Source organism: Artemia sp. Qi Xiang Cuo, chromosome 3 (assembly GCF_049724085.1).
Source record: "Artemia sp. Qi Xiang Cuo chromosome 3, ASM4972408v1, whole genome shotgun sequence".
NCBI lineage: Eukaryota > Metazoa > Arthropoda > Branchiopoda > Anostraca > Artemiidae > Artemia > Artemia sp. Qi Xiang Cuo.
In genome coordinates this window covers 84,851,289-84,872,003 of record NC_142796.1, presented here as the reverse complement: position 1 = coordinate 84,872,003, position 20,715 = coordinate 84,851,289, and the positions used below count along the sequence as shown (strand labels likewise).

The following is a 20,715-nucleotide window of genomic DNA, read 5'->3' as shown; positions in this document are numbered from 1 at the left end:
ATGAAACCGCGAAAAAATATTAGCAAAATTTATTAGTTAAATTTGACAATGCTTTTTTTACGAAAAAATTCAATGATACACCTTCATAAGCTGTTTGGTTTCTTTTATGTTGTTTTTTCGACTACGCTTGTTTATTTTTTTGTCGATTTTTTTTTGTTGTTTTTTTTGTGTGTTTTTTTTTTGTTTCGTTTGGTTATCCCTGCTCCATATCAAGCTGTAGCATTTGGAGAGGATGTGTTTATGTTACGTTTCTTGTTAATAATTGTTATTAAATAAATAAAAAAAAGTTAGATAAAGAGTAGATCCTTTATCATTAATGTTCAAATAACCAGCTTCAACTAAATTAATGAGACTAAGTTAAATAAACGTTTTAAGGCCTTACATTCTTTAATGGGAGAAAACTTGACATTACAACAACGGGTAAATAATGTATGGTTATTTGGCTTCTGTTTCTGACATTTGCTTATAGTTGGAAGAGATGGCTTTCGTTCTGAAAAAAGCCTCACTTATCAACACGGGCCTACGCTTTGGAGAGGGGCCTTGGAAATCCTAAATTTTTCCAAATACGCTGGTTTATTTTTTTTTAAATTTGGCGCATTCTATTACCAAAACTGCATAACTGCATAGAGAGGTCTTTCTCATAAAAATTGAAATTCGGTTTTTCCTAATTTTTCATGATATATATATATACAGGGGCGCATCCAGGATTTTTCTAGCGGGGGCGCAAAATATTTTACTTCGATTAACTTGCGAACGAAGAAATAGCAGCAATTTAAAGGCAACCTCAACGATTATACGCCGTTGGTAGGTTGTGTAATTGGTCGTAAATTTAATCTAAAACCTGTTGAGGGTTAAAGTTTTGACATATCTGTTGAAATAAAATGATATAATAATATCGATACAAAAACTAGTCAGTTATAAACACCACCCTGCCATAAAAAAAATAAAAAGCCATTCACCCTCTACGAAAAATATAATATTTGAAATGACAATATGATATTTTCCCAAATCCAACACTATGTTAGGGGAAGAGCACGCGCCCCCGCACCCCCTCCCCATCTGGATCCACCACTGTATATATGGTTATGTAAGATTCTATATCACCAATTCAAACTATCAGATTGCATTTTCACTGTCCTTTGTAATTTGAAGATTATAATAAGTATCAAAGGCATTCGATAATCTGCGATAAAGTCTATTTTTTTAGTAACTAATTAAATAAATAGCTACAGTAGAAATTCAAAACTATAAAATTAGAAAGTGTTTTGAATTTACTAATATTTTTATTTGACTCTCCATAGTAGTTGCTTCTGTTCTATCTGTTAATCCCACTTCTGCGACTATTTTCTATCTCTTTACTGATCTCCTACACCTACCCTCTATGTCTTTCTTTTATGCCTTTCCCCTTTGTGTTTTAACCTGACTTTGTTTCACCTTCCAAAATCTAGCTTCTATGATATTAAGTTGACATATACTATGACAATTGGAAGAAAATGTGTTGAAAACTAATGTTAAGAAGCTGCTAAGACAGGGAATAAGCGAAGGTGAATAATTGGGTAACGAGAATATCGATCAAGTGGACAGCTTCACATACCTATGTAGTATTATTAGTAAACACGGTAGGTATAGTGAATTTGTTAAAAGTAGAAAAGCCAGGGCCCAGGATGTTTTTCATAGTTGAAAGAGTTTGGAAGAATATGAAGGTAAGTCTCCATACCAAGATTATAATATTGGAAGCTATAGTGATGACAGTGGTAGAGTATGGTTCTGAAGCATAAGCGCTCCTAAAGACAGAGAAGAATTTGCTAGATGTTTTCTAGAGGACTTGACTACGGCTTGTTTTGGGTACCCGTCTGACTGACCGTATTTCAAACAGTAGGCTGTACGAAAAGTGTGGTTCAATCCCGCTTTCTAGGGCTATAATGAAAGAAAGGTTGAGATGACTAGGGCACGTTCTGCGGATGAAGGATGGCCGATTGCCAAAGATTGTCCGTTTCTGGCCAACCGTATTTCATCCAGTAAGCTGGACAAAAAATGTGCTTTGGTATGGCTTGTGGCTTGATAGGGCTTAATATGTGGTTTTCATATGGTGGTTTGAATGCAACGGCTCTTGCGTTTGAACGGTTGTAATGAAAGTAAGACTTTTTTGAAATGCAACGTTTTTTTGTTGACAAATTAAAATTCTAATTTTTTTGAACATAGCAGCTTGAAACCTCTACAATTTGATTCTCTGATATGCTGAATTTAACGATGTGAATATTATTAAGATTACTTGCCTCTTTGGGGGTGACTCCCATCTTTTTCAAAAATCGGGCACATTTTCTCAGATCGTAGACACTAATGCATAATGTCCATAAAATTCTAGGCCCTTTGGCAATTGGGATTGGATCAAGGTCCTTCAATGCCAAGCAGAGGCTAACCCACTGATCCATTACCAGGGTCGTTCATTTTTTCTTCTTCTTTATTATGATTCTTGTTTAATTATATAATTTAGAGACGCTAATGCATAATAAGATATCAATCAGACTGTGCTATCAAATGGTTAGTTCACTTCTTACAATATAGGGTGAAAATATTCCATCTGAACTAGTTAGAACTAGCCAATCAGCTAAATATTGTTACGAACGGGTTCGGCGATATCTAGATCTTTGTGGCAGCTAGAAAATAGGTCATAAGAAAGGGAGAGCGAGAAAGAGAAGGAATAAGAGGACAATATAGAGAGTGAGAGGGACTAAGAAAGAGAGAGAGGCGAGTAAGAAACATACTTGTACTCTTTATCAGCGATGGCCTTTGTATAACTTCCAACAAATTGTGCAAAATCTTTAGCAGAGTCAACTTCAACATGTGATATCATATATTCTAGTTCCAATTGTACTAATAAATCTTCCATTTCTTCCCTGAAAAAAAAACCAAATGTCTAGAGCTTCAAGCAAATTAAGCAAAAATCAGTGGCTAAAGTGGCAGTCAAAACAGCAAAAACAGGTGAAAGAAAACAGAAATGTAGGAAATTATTAAAAAAAACACAGAAGACCAACGCAAATAATAGACTGAAAGGTTTGCATATGCACCAAACCCACATCGTAAAAATACAATTGAGAGGTTCATTTAATTTTATGCATCATCCCATACTTTTTATTCTGTTTTAAAAGTAAAAAAAAAAACACACAATAGCTTCATACAAATAATAAAAAAAAATAGATGCAGCATTAATAAAAAAGCAGCTTCCTCAATTTTTTCTGTTTAAATTGTTCAACTTCTATTTCATAATTCTTCAGTCAAATTCACCAATACTGAGACCAAGTTGCAAAAACTTCCTGCTTTTTTCATTTCCTTGTTGAAAAGACAATTTAATTTTCTTACGATAAATCTTCTAGAAAAGATTGACGGGTTCTGAACCTTTTGCAGATATGCTAGGTCTGATATGAAATCCATTTGTCCCTAAACAACCTTATATAGTAACCCTTCCTCTTCTTCTGGATGTTTAGGCTTTCACAGCAAAACTTTATGCTAAAAAAAATTGATATAGCCAATATAAATTAAATCCAATATATCTACAAAATCATGCCTCCACACTAGCGGTATATAAGAGAGGAACCCTCCTCCCACCAACCCATGAAATTGGTTCACAGTATACACCTATAAAACTAAAAAAAATAATACCCCCCCATGCAAGAGGGGACCCTCCCCCCCCATCAACCCCTGAAATTGGTCCAAAAAGTACTCCTGTAAGACTTAAAAAATTTAATACTTCCACCCCCCCCCCAAAAAAAAATGAAATATATGTAATAAATAGTTAATTGAAAAAACATACAGGTATAGCAAGCACTAATAGCTTCTAAAGAATTGCCGCTATCGCCACCTGGTATCGTTAAACAGTGGTTAGTTGGAGCAAGTATTTCTCCATCATAATATCAGAGTAAGTAAGTTTCCAATCCTCACAAGAGAGTAAACATTTTTTACTTTACATAGTTGTCGTTCAACAGGCCCTGCTGCTAGTATAATGATATACAAGCACTGTTTGAACAATAGATAAAACATTTTTCCTTTATATATTAATAGAATCTAATATATTTCAAAATTATGCCTCCAAAAACTAGCGAGATGCAAGAGAGGCTCCCCCCCATCAACCCCTGAGATTGGTTCAAAAATTACTCCTGTAAGACTTAAAAAAATTTAATACCCCCCCCCCAAAAAAAAAAATAATGTGATATATGTAATAAATTGTAATTAAATTCATTAAAAAAAACAAAAAATAAAGGTATAGTAAGCGCTAATGGCTTCTAAAGAATTACCTCTATCGCCATCTGGTGTCGTTACACAATGGTTAGCTGGAGCAACTATTTCTCCATCATAATATCAGAGTAAGTAAGTTTCCGATCCTCACAAGAGAGTAAACATTTTTTACCTTATATAGTTGTCATTCAACAGGCCCTGCTGCTAGTATAATGATATACAAGCACTGTTTGAACAATAGATAAAACATTTTTCCTTTATATATTAATAGAATCTAATATATTTCAAAATTATGCCTCCAAACTAGCGAGATGCAAGAGAGCCCCCCCCCCATTAACCCCTGAAATTGGTTCAAAAAGTACTCCTGTAAGGCTTAAAAAATTTAATACCCCCCCCCCCCAAAAAAAAAAAAATTTGATATATGTAATAAATTGTAATTAAATTCATTAAAAAAACAAAACATACAGGTATAGTAAGCACTAATGGCTTCTAAAGAATTACCTCTATCGCCACCTGGTATCGTTACACAATGGTTAGCTGGAGCAACTATTTCTCCATCATAATATCAGAGTAAGTAAGTTTTCAAACCTCACAAGAGAGTATTTTATCTTCTTTATATGGTTGTCGTACAGCAGGCCCTGCTGCTAGCATACCGATCTACGAGCAGTGTTTGAACAATATACAAGAACATTTTTTCTTTTAAATAATAAACGTAAATAAGTTATAAGACCACAATGGCTATGCATGACAAAATGAAAACAAAATTGTGAAGAAGAAGAGACAAGGATATTTATAACAAGGATAATAAGGAAGAAGAACCAATATAATAATAAGGAAGAAGAACAATAATAAGGAAGAAGAACAAACATGCAGACATTTCGGACTTAAATTCGCTCGACTGTCCTCACTGCACAAGGGCAAACATAGAGTAAAAAATTTATACATAACAGTCCTAAGGACAAAATAAAAACAAAACGAATCTACAAATAAAGGGTGCTTGTCAGTTATCATGACCACACCCAATTTCTTGATTTGAGTAAAATTGGTTTCTCTGTTTGCATTCAGAGATAATTAGCTTAGTCTTAGTGTGATAACCTACTATACAGGTATATTGTAATTAAATATCTAATATATTGAGTTGGTTATATTAGGTTAGGTATTTAATATAATGCGTTCTGGGCGAGTTTTTCACAGTTCTATGTTGTAGCGTCTACAATTTTGTTTCTAAAGTGTTATATTTTCATCATATTTTGGTATGTTTCATTAGGATTAACGTAACTTCACTTCTTGAGTGTGGTCGCCTGGTCGGGATAACTGACAATTACAAAAAAAAAACTATATTAAATTTAAAACAGGCCCACTCGAAAGTAACAGTGAAAGGCTAACGAAATATAAGCACCAAATATTGAAGGGTTATTCAAACTAGGGAAGTCTTTTTTTGTAAACCTTTTTGAATGCTAAGCGTTTACCAGAGATAGTATTATTAGCAAAAAGTTGTGAATAGCAGTTTATGAATAGAAATAGTCTAAAGGATCGGAATTTATAAGTTCATTATAAATGGGGCTTAGGCAAATTTCACTGGTATCTCTACTAAGGGCGACTTTTTGTTGTAGATGTTACTCAATTTCAACCGCCTCCCTGAAAACTTGCATGATGCCTTTAACGGGGTTATAATGTAATTGTTATCAAATAGAATGGAATGGTGAAGGTATCAAAGACGTGGTGAGCTAAGACAGAATGAAAGGTTTCAGGCCTTTGGTGTAGATCCATGGCTTTGTCTATTGATAATTTTTGAAACTAAATTATTTTGATTAAATATGCAGACTCCGAAAAAAATATGCCAATCAAATACATTTCGACTTGGAAAATCCCCACGCCCCCCGCGGAAAATTTTCTACACACGTAAGATAACGACAGTACTTTTAAATTTGAAAAGTATTTTGACTACCAAATAAAGAGAGTTTACTGCAAAATAAATTTCATAATTCCAGAAGTGAGTTTTCGCGAGTTTTCCTACCTAAAACTATGCGGGCTCACAGCACTGCAGGGTAACCTTCAGGAGTGGCGCCCTTCTAGGAAGGGGTGGGGGGTTAATACCTAAAACCTTCTATATATATATATATATATATATATATATATATATATATATATATATATATATATATATATATATATATATATATATATATATATATATATATATATATATATATATATATATATATATATATATATATATATATATATATATATATATATATATATATATATATATATATATATATATATATATATATATATATATATATATATGATACATCTGGACATGTCTTCATTTGTTCCAGAATGGTCTCTTTCAGTGACCTCTGGGATTTTACTATGGAAACATTGAAACACTTTTTGTATGTAATTTTTAATAGCTTGACTAGTATGCATGTATTTCACAGGTTTTACCTGACATAGGGTTACCATATAGATCTTATGGTAGAGGTGCCACCGTGCTGGGTAAAGAATGTAAACCCTCGAAACCCGTTAAGGCCGGTGGTATTTCTTCTGATGAGCCCTAAATGGAAGGTTTTACTTGGAGATATTTTGCTAGATTTAAGGTGCTTTTGCTGGTAATTTTACAACGACTTACATTTATTGATGACAACTTTGCATGGATTTGGACTTTTCTATTTGGTTGATGGTTTGGGTATACTGTTTGATCCTAGGTAGTTGGATGGATGTGTAAGGTGAGAGCCTCGTTCAAGTGCACATTTGTCTCAATTGCTGGATTAGGACGACAGTTTTTTTTTTTTTTTTTTTTTTTTTTTTTTTTTGTTTTTTTTTTTGCCAAGTAATTACCTCTTAAACATAATAGGATCCCCGAAATGCTCCAAGAGTATATATATGTGCAGCACTGGTGACCAATTTGTGCATTTCTTTACCGTAAAATAATTTTTCTTTGCACAATGCATTACATCTTTGAAACTAATATAATTATTTATTCATCATACAAAAAGATATCCCGTGTTTAATTATTATTTCAAGTTATTTAGTTCCACAGTATTGATTTAAAAGAGAGTTTTCCAGGACAGAAGTTTTCCTAAGCAAAGTAAAGAGCGCAACTAAACTTAAAAATAGCAGAAACAAAGCCATACAATAAGTCAACAGGAATTACCAAAAACAAAAGTGGGACTACCAAATCCTTAGAGCTCTAACCCTCGAAAGGCTGGAGTGTCATTTGCGGTTTCCTGAAAACGACTTGAATTTATAACAGTTTATTTCTCAATAGCAGCAACGAAAACAGAAATGACAATACTATTGAAGTTTTACAAGTAAAAACTAACAAATAGGAGTTGGGCTACCACACTCAAAATTGACTGCAGCTTAAAGTGAACTGTTATAGTTGAATTTTTTCGTACCTCAATGATTCGGATTCTAAAAATTATATTGATTGGTAGACTGAACATGGTTTTTCACCAAATGTTTGACATATTATTACTATTATCATTGCTTACCCGTTCCCTTTAAAAAGCCAAAGAAATTTATCGGATAGGGACTAATCTTAAGCGAGTTTCGTTAAAAATTTGGCAGTGTCTACTTATAAAGCCATCTAATTTATCACGATCTATTCAGTACGTAGATATTCATTATGTTGGAAGCTACGAAATAGTCTATATTGGTCCTATAATAGTGTATAATAGAACTTGTGGTATAAAACTTATGAGATAGCCCAAGCAAAGATATGATAATGACTCTCTCCAAACATGAATCGAAACCAAGAGTGTCACCATTGAAAATACTTCCAAGGTTCAAACGTTGGGCTTCAAACGCTCCAAAAGGTGACCGTCATTTACAACATACTAAGAATAATAGGCATTTCGATCAATGTCTTTCATTATTCAAAACGGCAACAACGAAAAGAGAAAATCTAAATACTAATCAAGATTACAGGAAACAAAAAAAAAATTCTTGGAGTAATTACATTCAATTCAATTTGTCCATTTTAATAAACATTTTTCACTTAAATTCTTTTAAATTAAACAATTTCCATTTAATTCTGGTTAATCCAAAGGATAGAAAATTGAAGCCTGAACAAAACTCTTAAAACGAACATTGGTGATTTTTGAAGCAATCTATTTAGTGTGTTGAGTGTTTATAAGTTTAGCATTAGTTTAATGTTTAGTTTTAGTTTAGTGTTATGCAGTGTTGAAGCAACACTTAGCTAATCAACAAATGATTCACAAAATGGGTTTCTATTCGTTTGAAAGGAATGTATTTAAAGGAAACAAAAAACTAATATACTGATTGTTCAAAATATTACATTGTTATACAAATGGAGCTTTTTTTCTAGAGGTTTGAGCAATAGTTGATGTTTCAAAGTCATAACAATAAAAAAGTATTCAAATATACTTTGTTTTTAGTAAAACACAAATGACTTTAGCCTATTAAACTATTGACACTAGCCGCAGAACCTATGAAATTTCAAGAAAAATGTGCAAAAATGACTGAAATTTTCCGAAAAATGAGTGAAAATTTCAAGTGAAAGTGACTAGCGGGCCGCACAAAAATCTCAAAAGGGCCTCAGCTTGACCATCCCTGCTCTAAGGCATGTTACATATTGGGGTTTCGCCTAAAAATCAAGTATATTTTGTTCCACTATATATGAAAATTGTACAGGGCTTACGTGATTCCAAGTCTTTATTTCTGCATTTTTCTCCGAAACACATCAAACCTGAAATCCATCAATGAGTAAATCTTTTTATTTCTGTTTTTTTGATGTTGTGACAAATAAAAGACCACAGCTCGAAGTAACAATTGTTTTCAGTAAAGTAAAAAAGGCGTTCTGATGTTTAGAGGTACTTAGAGGTGATAGTGTTTACAAATGGCGTTATGTGTTTACAAATGATGGTGTTAAACTCCTGTTTGCGGCAGTTTCTGTTCGTTTTAAGTTTGACTTGGTTATTTATCGTATTTTTTTTTCGTTTTTTTTAATTTATTTATTGAGTGTGACTAACGTCGTTTTTACGCTTAAATTCCAATTTGAATTTATTTCTGTTCGTCTTAGGCTAATGTAGCTCTTTTTTTTAACTCAAAGTGTCGGCATCATTTTATCTAGATTATGTGAGGCGCCAGAAAAGCGGATTTTAATACCGTAAAAAAAACTTAGTTAAAAAAAACTTAAAAAAAAAAAACTTTAAAAGGTTGACGGATTTCAGTCGCTTCATTTTGGCTTAGTTTACGAGTATATAAAAAAGGGAGCAACTACCTAGAAACACAAGGGACCTTTTTTAATCTCCTTCCTCCTTGACTGCCAGACGTTGCATCACGGACATGGTCACGGAACTGCTTGTTACCAGCTGCCTTACTTGACTTGAAATATGCTGCCATTCCTGTTATAAACAAGGTGATCCTTTTTTCATTAAACAAATTTCTCAAATCAGCTATATAACTGCGCAGGGACTGATCAGCTTCAAATGTCCTTTCCAGAAATTCTGAAAATCTTACAACTATCAATACGTAATCTTCTGTAAAGGTTGTGACATTTTCTTTGACCTAAAATATATAACGCATCATGTGAAATAGAGGTGCGAACCTCTTAGAGCACATACTAAATCAGATACGGGCTAAATAAGATAACAACAATTAAAGGATCGAAAATTTTAAATTCTAACTATTTCTGTATTTGAGAAAATATGTTTCTTTAAATTTAAATAAAATAAACTTAAAAATTATCTTTAGAACCAAATCAGATTCGTGGTAACATAAAATGACAACAATTAAGATATTAAAAGCTTCAAATTCCACCCATTTCTGCATTTGAGAAAATACATTTTGAAAAAACAACAACTTATAATTATCTTCAAACTATTATCTTACAAGAAATAAAAAAAGACAAATAACTCAGTTATTCTAGCAGAGCGGGCAGGGCAAGCTTACATTAAATCCGTTCATTCCGTAAAAGAACACATATTATTTTCCATTAAATTGTATTTTTGAAAGATCAGCCCCTAATTATTTTATGATCATCTTATTTTTGGAATTTACTGTTCGATTGCAATAAAATGCAGACACAGCATAAAATATAGCATAAAATAAACATTTAATTTACAAGGATTCTCTTAGCCAAGTGTTTCCTAAAAGTAAGTATTTTTTCCCGAAGAAATAAAGAAACATTTCTCACGAGGAGGCTCAAATTATGCGCTAATTTATACGATTATACAATCAGCACTCGATTCTCGAAAACCGGTTTTCAAACTTCTTACTGCTCGGAAAAATTGATATAACAGAAAACTCGGAGTTTTTTATAACATATTTTTTTAGTACACGATAAAGGTTATTAGACCATGTCCAAGAAGCAAAATCACCAAACCCCCTTTGGCATGTTAGCTCAATGTTGCTCAATTTTTCTCTGGGAGTTTCATCACACAATCGAAAAAAAACCTTAAGAAAAATTGTTATTACTCGCATAATAGTGTTTCAGATATAAAGTGAATTCAAACAAGAACACCAACAAGTCATTACAGGAAATTGGGGGTAAAAAGAGGTGAATGGATTCCCACATGAAATCCCATGATCATATGAAATCATATGATTTCCCACATGAAATCATAGAATCTTGATTCTATGTCATGCACTGGCATCATGATGTCACATGCCATAGCATCATGTCATACGATGTCATAGCATCATGACATCAAAAAGAAATTTGTAGTTCTGGGGGTAAAGGGAATCCGTGGGACTAAATGGAGTTTTCCAACATTCAAATAGCTTATGTTAAAACTATCAATAAACGTTCAAAACGAAGGTTACTAAAAAAAACATTAACGTTAAAAATAGAGCATCTTGCAAAAAGTCCAATTTCCGTAACAAAATTCCACGATATTCTTCATCATCATCATCAAAACAGTGTGAGCTACAGATATTACGATGCCCTATTTATATGTTGCAAAAACCCTTTAATGTTGGAGATAAACACCATGAATACTTCGCATTGAAGCAAAATTCTCAAGCCTTCCAAGTTTTGGACATAAGAAATCAGGTGAACATACAACATTTATGATACAATCATGACTATTGCATAAAACTTGCTTAAAAAAAGAGAAGAGACAAAAGACAGGAAAGTATCTCAGAGGCAGTGAAAACTATGGTAAAATATAAACATGGATATTTTCACTATTGTAAATTTTTTTAGCTGAAAAAATGGAAAAAGAAAACAGAATTATGAAGCACTGTTGTCTCTGGATAATATTATAAACTAAACACACACAAGGCTCAAATGTAAGGAATAGATGCGTATTGTAAAAAAATTGATGAAAAAAATTGACGAAGGATGACAAAATGAAAATTAATGACATTGTAATGAAAACTAATTGCAAAATTATGACAACTAATGACAATGAAATAAAAACAAATTAATGACAACTAATAACACTAATAAAATTGATAAAATGACGAAACTAATGACAATGATTACCTTTCCATCTTCAGATACAAGATGCACAATAGATTTCTTCTCCCATTCAACAGAATTTGGGAGTAAATTATCACCGAATTTGAACTGAATATTGGCATCATTCAGGAGCTGAACAATAATTTCACTATTTTTCCACAAATTTAGAATGTTGGCATCTAAAAAGACCGTCACATACTATAAATAAAAATATATTTATTTACTAATTAAAAACTACACAACTAATCAGGTATGTACGCAAGAATTTGGGAGGACACATTTGAAAAGAAAAAAGAGCGATTTCAATGGACAACATAAGAAATTATGGAAAAAATAGTTCAGAGGGGAGGACGGGCCCAAAAACTTACTAGGAAGCTTGAAATGACTTTACAGATCTAAATATGAATAAGTCTTTTGTAATGGTAATTTTGTTACTAAAAAGGGTGCATGTTTAGAGCAACCCTCCCCGTCCCATTAAATCCCTCCCTCCTTTACCCTCCCCGTCCACACTCCCCGTCCCTTACCTTGGATTTGCGATAGAACAAAAAGATCAAACAACTCAAAATACTACCAAAATCTGAGTGTCGCGGCTATAAGGGCAATGGAGTAAACTTATCCCCAGGCACAGCACCTGTTTGGGCATCTATATATATATGAAAAATTCACGAAAGACAGGCCCGCTAACGTTATTAAAGGGGGGGCACACAAACTGACATTGACTCCCGGTATTTAAAACTTGTGTAGACTTCTGATACATCTTTGTCCACTGAAGCTCCTTTCCAGAAGAGGGATTCCTCTACATCAATTACTAAAGGTACACCGCCCTTTCATGCATCGGGCTTTGGAGCAGTCTTGTCCAGCTTGGCATTATGCCAACGAGAAAATTTATTATTTTTCTTGTGTCCAATTCCTCAAGTCAAGTATCAGAAGCTGAAGTGACACTGGTACTTAAACAAATTTGGAGTTAAAGAAAAAAACCTTGAAATTAGTTTATTTTAGTACTATTTACTTATCTATTAGAGTGCTTTGGTTATACAATATTTATTTCGTCTGATGTGTGTATGAATAAATCGAAAGGTTTGGCCACGTGTAAGTGGCGGAATTCAGTTGTCCAGTTGAAAAGCACGGATTCTCGAAATCTATTCGACACACTTGCAGCGATTGTCCTTGTGCCTTGCTTATGGTTCTTACAAAAAGGACCTGTAAACGTTAATGTTTACGTTAACAGAAACTCCAAACGCTTAGATTCAAATAGCATATCTGTTGACAACTTCATTGAGTTTCTTGGCGTTTAAATAAACGTAATAAAAAAAAACGCAATCGGAAAATGAAGACATACAATATTGGGGCTTCGATGACATTTTTCATTTTTTCTTTTGCCAAAGGTCTCGTACCGTTACAAAGTTGTAGCCTAGTGAATTGATTTTTTGGGGAAGAGTGATGTGCGCCACATTTTTTAATATTAAATTGTTTGGTGAAATACCTGGCAAACCCAATGAATTCAAAAATTCCATGCTTTTCACTTGGACAACTGTATGTGGCCACTTCACACGTGAGAGAACCTCCCGATTTATTCGTATACACACCAGACAAAAAAAATATTGTAGCACCAAAAGCACTCAAACAAATAAATAAAGAGGATTAAAATGAGTAAATTTGAATGCGTTGTTTTAATTTTTGTGTCGATTTTCTTTATTTATTCGTATATGTGCTTTTTAAAATGTTTAGCAGAGACACTCATCTTCAGCAAAATATATTATAGCTATTCCACGTATTTGTGACATCATTAATATGAAAAACGTTGGGGGAAATCAACCATAGAAAAAACATTCCAATGAAAAACTCGACTGTTCCAAGAGTCGGACAGTCGACAATACAACAACAGTCGGACAGTACAACAAAAAATTGTTGTAAACGCAACCTTCGGATTCGAGGGCCGGCGCGCCATCCACTGCGCTAAGTAGGCGTATAGACAATAACTATTTTTTATTTAGGTATAAACCTATAACCTTTGTAAGAGTGTGCTCAACAGCTTTTTAAAGTTTCTAGGCGATCAGGTGAACAGTGTATTAATGAATGCAGGAAAAAGTAATGCTTTCATTAAAAGTAATTTTTTTAGGCTGTCAATCTCACAAAAATGTGTGTGCAATTTTTTCAAGGTACCAAAGTGATACTGTTTAGATAATTCAGGTAGAGTATTCCAGGCAGAAAAAGAATTCAAGTCCAATACAACTGACAGTGTAAATTGAATTCAAATACTGGCACAATAACAAAGATGATTGTTATCATCAAAGACAACACAAAAATACAAAGAGAATTTAAACCCAGTAGCAGCAAATTAACAGACCTATTTGTTTCAAAGATAAGTTCCTCCAGGCAAAAATTTGTTTCAGCTTCCAAAGAATTCCAAGATTCCACGGTATCTTCATTTTAATCAGACTAAAAGAATTCATGAAGAAGAGATTCTCATTATGAAGAATACCTAGGAGCCAAACACACTAGTCACTAGGTCTACTGAGAGAGTTGGAGTTCAGAAAATTTTGAAGATAAAAAGGTTGTGGTTGAGAAAGATAAGGTTCAGACAGTTGAAGGAAAACCTAAGAAATCCACGGAAAAATCAGAAAGCTTGACCTAGAAACATTTAGGGCTTGGCAATTAGCCTCAAACTATCAAATTACTATCTCAAACATAACAACCAATTTGATACGAACCTTAGACTCGGATCTAACACCAGTGCCGACGGTACAATATATATATATATATATATATATGTTTTTACTTCCTAATCGCAACAGTACAATAATTAACATAAACTAAGGCCAGAAGGGCCCAAGACCCAAATCATTTAGAACACCATACTGAACTAGAGATGGTGAGTGAAAAAGGGGATCAACAGAAAGGACAAGAAAAAGACAAGGAGGAAAAGGCAAGCATACGCAAAAGCATAGCCATTTCAAAAGATTTGCTAAATATAGACAAAATAGATATTAGTTGATAATTACCTGGTCACTCCAAGATTCATCTTTACATAAAACAAGCTTGCTTAAGTAAACTGGGAAAAATTCCACTCACCAAAGACAGATTTACAAGTCTTGTCAAAGGAGAACGAACTAAGAGAAAGACAAATTTAACCACTATAGTGGGAATAAAAGCAGGAGCTGAAGACGCTGAGTCTTTCAACCAGTTAACCAGTCTAGGTATAGACTTCAGACACTGGTTCTAGGGTTATTGACTTCAGGCACGAGGGACCAAGATACTACTTGAAATGAGTTTTAGAAGATGAGCTAACTGAAGCAGCAGTTGCTTCAGTTAGCTCAGCAGGTAAATTCTTCACCAGCTTGAAAGGCTCAGCATTTCAAACTGGTTAACAGGTTGAAAGGCTCAACATTAGCAGGTAAATGCTTCCTGAACGTTAAATTGACCTTTAACAACCAAGCAATCAACCACCAAACTTGGAGGAATGCCAGAAGGCGAAGGAAAAGAGCTAAGGATGGAATTGATAACCTGCCAAATTTTGCAAATATCCTTTCCACAGTTCAAAATTCTTAGAAAGAGATGAACCTTCCAAATCAAAGAACTGTGGATCTTCGAATAGACTTTCAAATACTCAAGATGAACAATAACAGCACTCATTGATGACTTTGTGGACTTAATATTTCCAGAGGTTATTTTTTCTTCTCCGGCCTTTGAGATGGTTTGGAGTATCCATGGATTCAACGGAATAAACCTTTTATATCTAAAAGCACAAGGGGATATAGTTACAACGATAATAGAAGTTTTAAAAGCTTGTAAAAAAGTAGCATTGTGAGCAAAATTCCATATTCTTGTCAAAAACCTCCCATGAAGTCTCTGTGGGCTACTACCCAGAATCTGAGAAGCGTTAGCTAATTCTGTTAAATTTAGGGCACCTGAGACTAAAATAGGGGTCTTCCAACTCAAAATCTTCTCATAAGAGAATAGAGAAAAGGCAAGAAAAATGATCAGATCTGTTGTTTACGGGTCCAAAATGCTGCATTAAAGAGAAGAGACAAGAAAATAGCGTTGATCAAGGATAGTGTAATCACAGTTACACAGATTGGAATAGGGGCGGACCCAGGGGGGACAGGAGACCACCGGCCCCCCAAGATTTTTTTTCATCTCTTTTTTTTACCCTTTTTTAAATAAATTTATTAATTTGGTCAATTATAGCACCCTTGTCACATTGGACCACCCCCAGCATTTTGTTCTAGATCTGCCTTTGGATTGGATATATATATTGTATGTATATATATATATATATATATATATATATATATATATATATATATATATATATATATATATATATATATATATATATATATATATATATATATATATATATATATATATATATATATATATATATATATCCATTATGGTAGATGGGTTTCTAATGAAAAGATTATTTATGTTTCCATAAAACTTTACCTTGAGGTTTTCACCAGGTTTAACTGCTTTTTTGACAACCTTTTCTGCGTTTTTTAGAGCTTTTAACCTTTCTTTTTCAGCTGTCTTCTTCTGCCTTTCTTCTACCTTTTCTTGCCTTTTTCTTTCCCTTTCTTGACTAACTGCTAGTTTTTTTGAAGTTCCATCTTTTCTGGACTTTCTACTGTGACTTGTTAAACATTCTGTTTCATCTTGAGATTTTGATTTAACTAAAACACCTTCTTCCACAACATGTAGATGATGTTTCTGATAATCTTCAATGGATAGAGTTTCTTCTATCTCATTAAAAGTTGATACAACACTGGCTTGCTTTTTAAACTGAAACTTATCACTTTCTTTATGAAATTCATCAGATTTTTTTGTTGTAGCTAGCCTTTCACTTAAAGGTGGCAAAGATAACCTAAAAAAGGGTATAAATTATTTTTAGCAAAAGAGGGGTCATGTCACCTGAAAAAAGGAAGATGAAAAAATTTCTTACAAATATCACCACAGAGCAACAGAATGGCTACTTGCATAAAACCTTGTGACTTTAAAGTGCTATATTCTTTTTACTGGCTTAAATTTTCATATAGAAGAACCAATCAGGTTGACTTTAACTTTTCTCGCTTTTTACTGGTTTAAAATTTCACAGAGTAACATAGTAAAATCATTTAGGTTTCGAAATGGTGAAGTTATTTGGCTTCTCTTTTTGACAAATGTTAGGGAATGATATGATTGGCCAACAAAAGTAATTCGCAGTGTAACCAATGAAATTGAAGAAACGTTTTTACAATGGAACTGTAGGAAAGTCATCATTCTTTTTCTCTTTGATATTAAAAACGAAATCTTAAAACATATTTTATTATTGAGAGTTGATGCATTTCGCCTCAAATATTACCCAACAGTAGAAAACATACTTCAATATTGGTAGAAATTTGAGCACAAGTGATCAATTTTATTATTTCAAAACTGACTTGCCATATTCATCACCAACGAATTTTTTCTTTAAAACCAGCATACATTTATGGATAATTAAGTAAAAAAAAACAAGTAATTTTTATAGGTATTACAAAAAAAAATCCCAATACATTTTTTGATTAGAGTTAATAATTTTACAAAATTCTGGAAAAAAAATCAGCAGGAAATAAGATAAATACTTCAAAATTGGGTGGCAATTGACCACATATGCTCAATTTTACTATTCTAGGTTAATTTACAAAACTTATCACCAAAATGAAAGTCAAATTTTTAATTTAAACCCATCTACTTTAAGGTTAATTGAACAAAAAAAGACAGCCATATTTCTTATATCTATAACAAATCCAAATACATTTTTTAATTGCAGTTAATCATTTTACAATTTTTTTAATTTTTACAAAAATTTTCAGCAGAAATGAAATACATCAGCAAAATTGCTGAAGATCTAGCTCATTGGCTCAATTTTACTGTTCTTAAGTTAATAAACAAGAATCATTACCAATATGAAACTTCAGTATTTACTTGAAGGCGAATGATAACTGAATGAAAGAAGAAAGCAGTACTTCTTATGGGTATCACAAAGAAAATCCAAACTAGGCTTTTTTTGGTTAATTATTTAATAAATCTTGACATTTTTACAAAATTTTTAGACATTGAATCTACTTTGGCTACTATTTGTTTAGTGATGGATCCATCGTTCTCCTTGCAAATGATGGATCCTTTCATCCTTACATCCTGCATTAATCCTTGTATACTGCCTGAATACCAAGCAGTCTTTCCCTGACCACTTTCCTTGCTATTCAGCTTATTATTTGCTATCCATACTACCACTAGACTGAAAAACTGCTGAGATCACTCCTGTATTTAAGTAGGGTAGAAAGGACCTTGCTGAAATTTACCCACCTGAAATTTGAATCTTTCCTCCAGTTGGTAACAGGGACCACTCAGTCACCCTCTCTGTGTTATCCTTGAACATACGTGTGCAACCTAATGTTTGTCCTCAAACTTTTATCGACTATCAAGCAATACAGAAAGAACTAGCCTCAATAAATTGGTCAAAACTAATTATTTCTGATATCAACATATCATGGACAAATGTTAAAGAACTATCAACTGAAAAAAAGCACTCCCGTTTCATCTACCAAAAACACTTCCATTCCTCACAAAGGATGCAAAAAGAATCATCGACAGGAAAGCCAGGGCCTGGAAAAGGTACAACAAGGAGAAAACACACGAAAATTGGATAAGGTATGCAAAGGCTCGGAATCTTGCCTCCAATGTAGTTAGGAAACTGAAGTCTCAACATGAGGAGAAGCATGCCCCAGATATCAAGGGAAATCAAATCTTTCTGGAGACATGTTTCTGCCAAAAATCCTAACCGTCACACCATTCCTGACCTCAAACATACTGGCATAGCCCACTCATCACCAATAGACAAGGCTACTGTATTGAGTGTCCAGTTTGCCTCTGCATTCACCATCCAGTCTTTTTCAACTATCCCTGCAGCACCATCAAACTTAATATGTCATCCAATGCCAAAATTATCAGTTACCAAAGATATGGCCTTAAATAGCCTGCAAAAACTTCATTACAAGTTTAAAGTTGGAATGTCTCTAGTCTTCCCATGCTTTAAGAAAGAAACAAAGAATTTGGAAGACATTCCACTAAAATGGTATTGGACATGTAGGAACTCTCTTACTCTGAAAGACTAGCTAAACTGAAACACCCAACACATGTTTACAGGAGAAGAAGAGGTGATAGCATTCTAGCCTAGAAACTGATAAAAACAAACACTCTTTCAGTGTACTGTTTCTTATTTTTGGTCCTGATTGAAGAAATAAGGGGGTCATTAGCTGAAGCTTGCAAAGCTGGCTACCCAAACAAGAGTATGTACTCAATTCTTTTCTTCAAGAAGTGTCACTGACTGAAAAAAATTCTCTAAAGATTTTCAAGCAAAGGCTGGCACATTTTCAAGCAAAGGCTGGATGCTGAGTGGTCCTTGAATAAGTAAAAGCTTGACTGGGAAGCTATTGGTTACTCAATTGCACTTGGTCACTAAATGCCATGAAGCCAACTTATTGATCCTTGACTCTGAAGCTTCACAAGAAAAAAAAATCCTTATATTACTCCAAGCTGCAATTTAAGGCAAAGTAACAAAATACATCTTCCAATTTTACTGTCCTTAAGTTAATCTACAAGGATCATTACCACCAAGGAAGTTGAATTTTTAATTTATGACTGGTCTACATTTATGAATAGATGAATAAAAGAGAAAAGCTGTTCTTCTTATTAGTATTACAACAAAAATTCAAATATGTTTCTTGATTACTATACAGTTATTTATTTTATTAAGTTTTGACATTAAAAAAAAAAAAATCAGCAGCAATGAGATAAATCTTCCAAAAATGGGTGGCAATTGCCCACATGTGCTCAGTTTTACTATTTTTAGTTAATTTACAAGATTGGTCACCAAAATCAAGGTAAAAAAGCTGAGCAATAACAAGACAATAGTAGTTCTGTTGTGTATAGCAAAGAAAATCCAAATACAATTTCTAATTATAGATAATTATTTTGCAAATTATTACATTTCAACTGAATTTTTCAGCAACAAAGAAATATATCTTCAATGTTGCTGGTGATCAAGTGGATAGGGTTAATTTTACTGTTCTTATATTAGCCTAATCAAAAAAAATTATTACCAAACTGGAAGTTAAATTTTTACTTTAAGACTGGTCTACAATTACAGATCACTGAATAAAAAAGAAAGCAGAATTTATTACAGGTGATTACAAAACAAAATAATATACTTTCCATTTACAATTAGCCTGAGCTATTTTACAAATTTTGATATTTCTACAAAATTTTTCAACAGCATTCATATATATAATTCCAATATTCATGATAAATGACCACATGTGCCCCATTTTACTGTTCCTAAATTAATCTACAAGAATCATTACCTACATGAAGGAGCGTAGCTCCAGCATTTTTATTGAGGGGGCAAAAAAGTTCCACATCCAGAGAGTCAAGGGGCATGGGCTATATAAAAGCTTTTTTCCAGTTTTTTTTATAACTGGTTTACATTTAAGGATATCTGAATAAAAGAAGAAAGCAGTGCTTCTAATAGGTATTGTAAACAAAATACAAACATGCTTTTAAATAATTGCTAATTATTTTGCAAAAATTTGATATAAAAAAAATAAAACATCAGCAATGAGATAGAATACATGTTGCAATAACAGGTGGTAATTAAGCATTTTTCAGTCAATTTATAAGATTTATCACCAACATGGAAGTAAAAATTTACTTTAAAAGTATCTTACATTTATCCATCATTATATGAAAGAAAATAGCAATACTTCTGGAGGGTATAACAAAAATAAAAAAAAAATCTAAATGCACTTCTTAATCAAACTAATTATTTTACCTAGATTTTCAAAAAAAAAAAAATCAGCACCAACAAAACAGTGATAGCACTGGTCAAACATGGTTCTGAAGTATGGGCACTCTAAAAATGGAGGAAGATTTACTAGATGTTTTCCAGAGAAATTGAATATGGATTTTTTTTATACCTGGCTGATTGACCATATTTTAAACAGTAAACTTTACAAAAAGTGTGG

General features: G+C 33.0%; 1 protein-coding gene across 1 annotated transcript in view; it reads right to left on the bottom strand.

The window, feature by feature from the left end:
• Window positions 1-20,715, bottom strand: part of mms4 (Methyl methanesulfonate sensitivity 4) — a 33,539-nt gene that overhangs the window by 6,050 nt on the left and 6,774 nt on the right. Inside the window, exons 2-5 of the mRNA XM_089087189.1 lie at window positions 16,121-16,538; window positions 11,696-11,869; window positions 9,488-9,774; window positions 2,766-2,897 (exon numbers count right to left, since the gene is read on the bottom strand). Of these exons, the coding sequence (XP_088943315.1) occupies window positions 2,766-2,897; window positions 9,488-9,774; window positions 11,696-11,869; window positions 16,121-16,538 (1,011 nt within the window). The remainder of the gene's footprint in view (window positions 1-2,765; window positions 2,898-9,487; window positions 9,775-11,695; window positions 11,870-16,120; window positions 16,539-20,715) is intronic.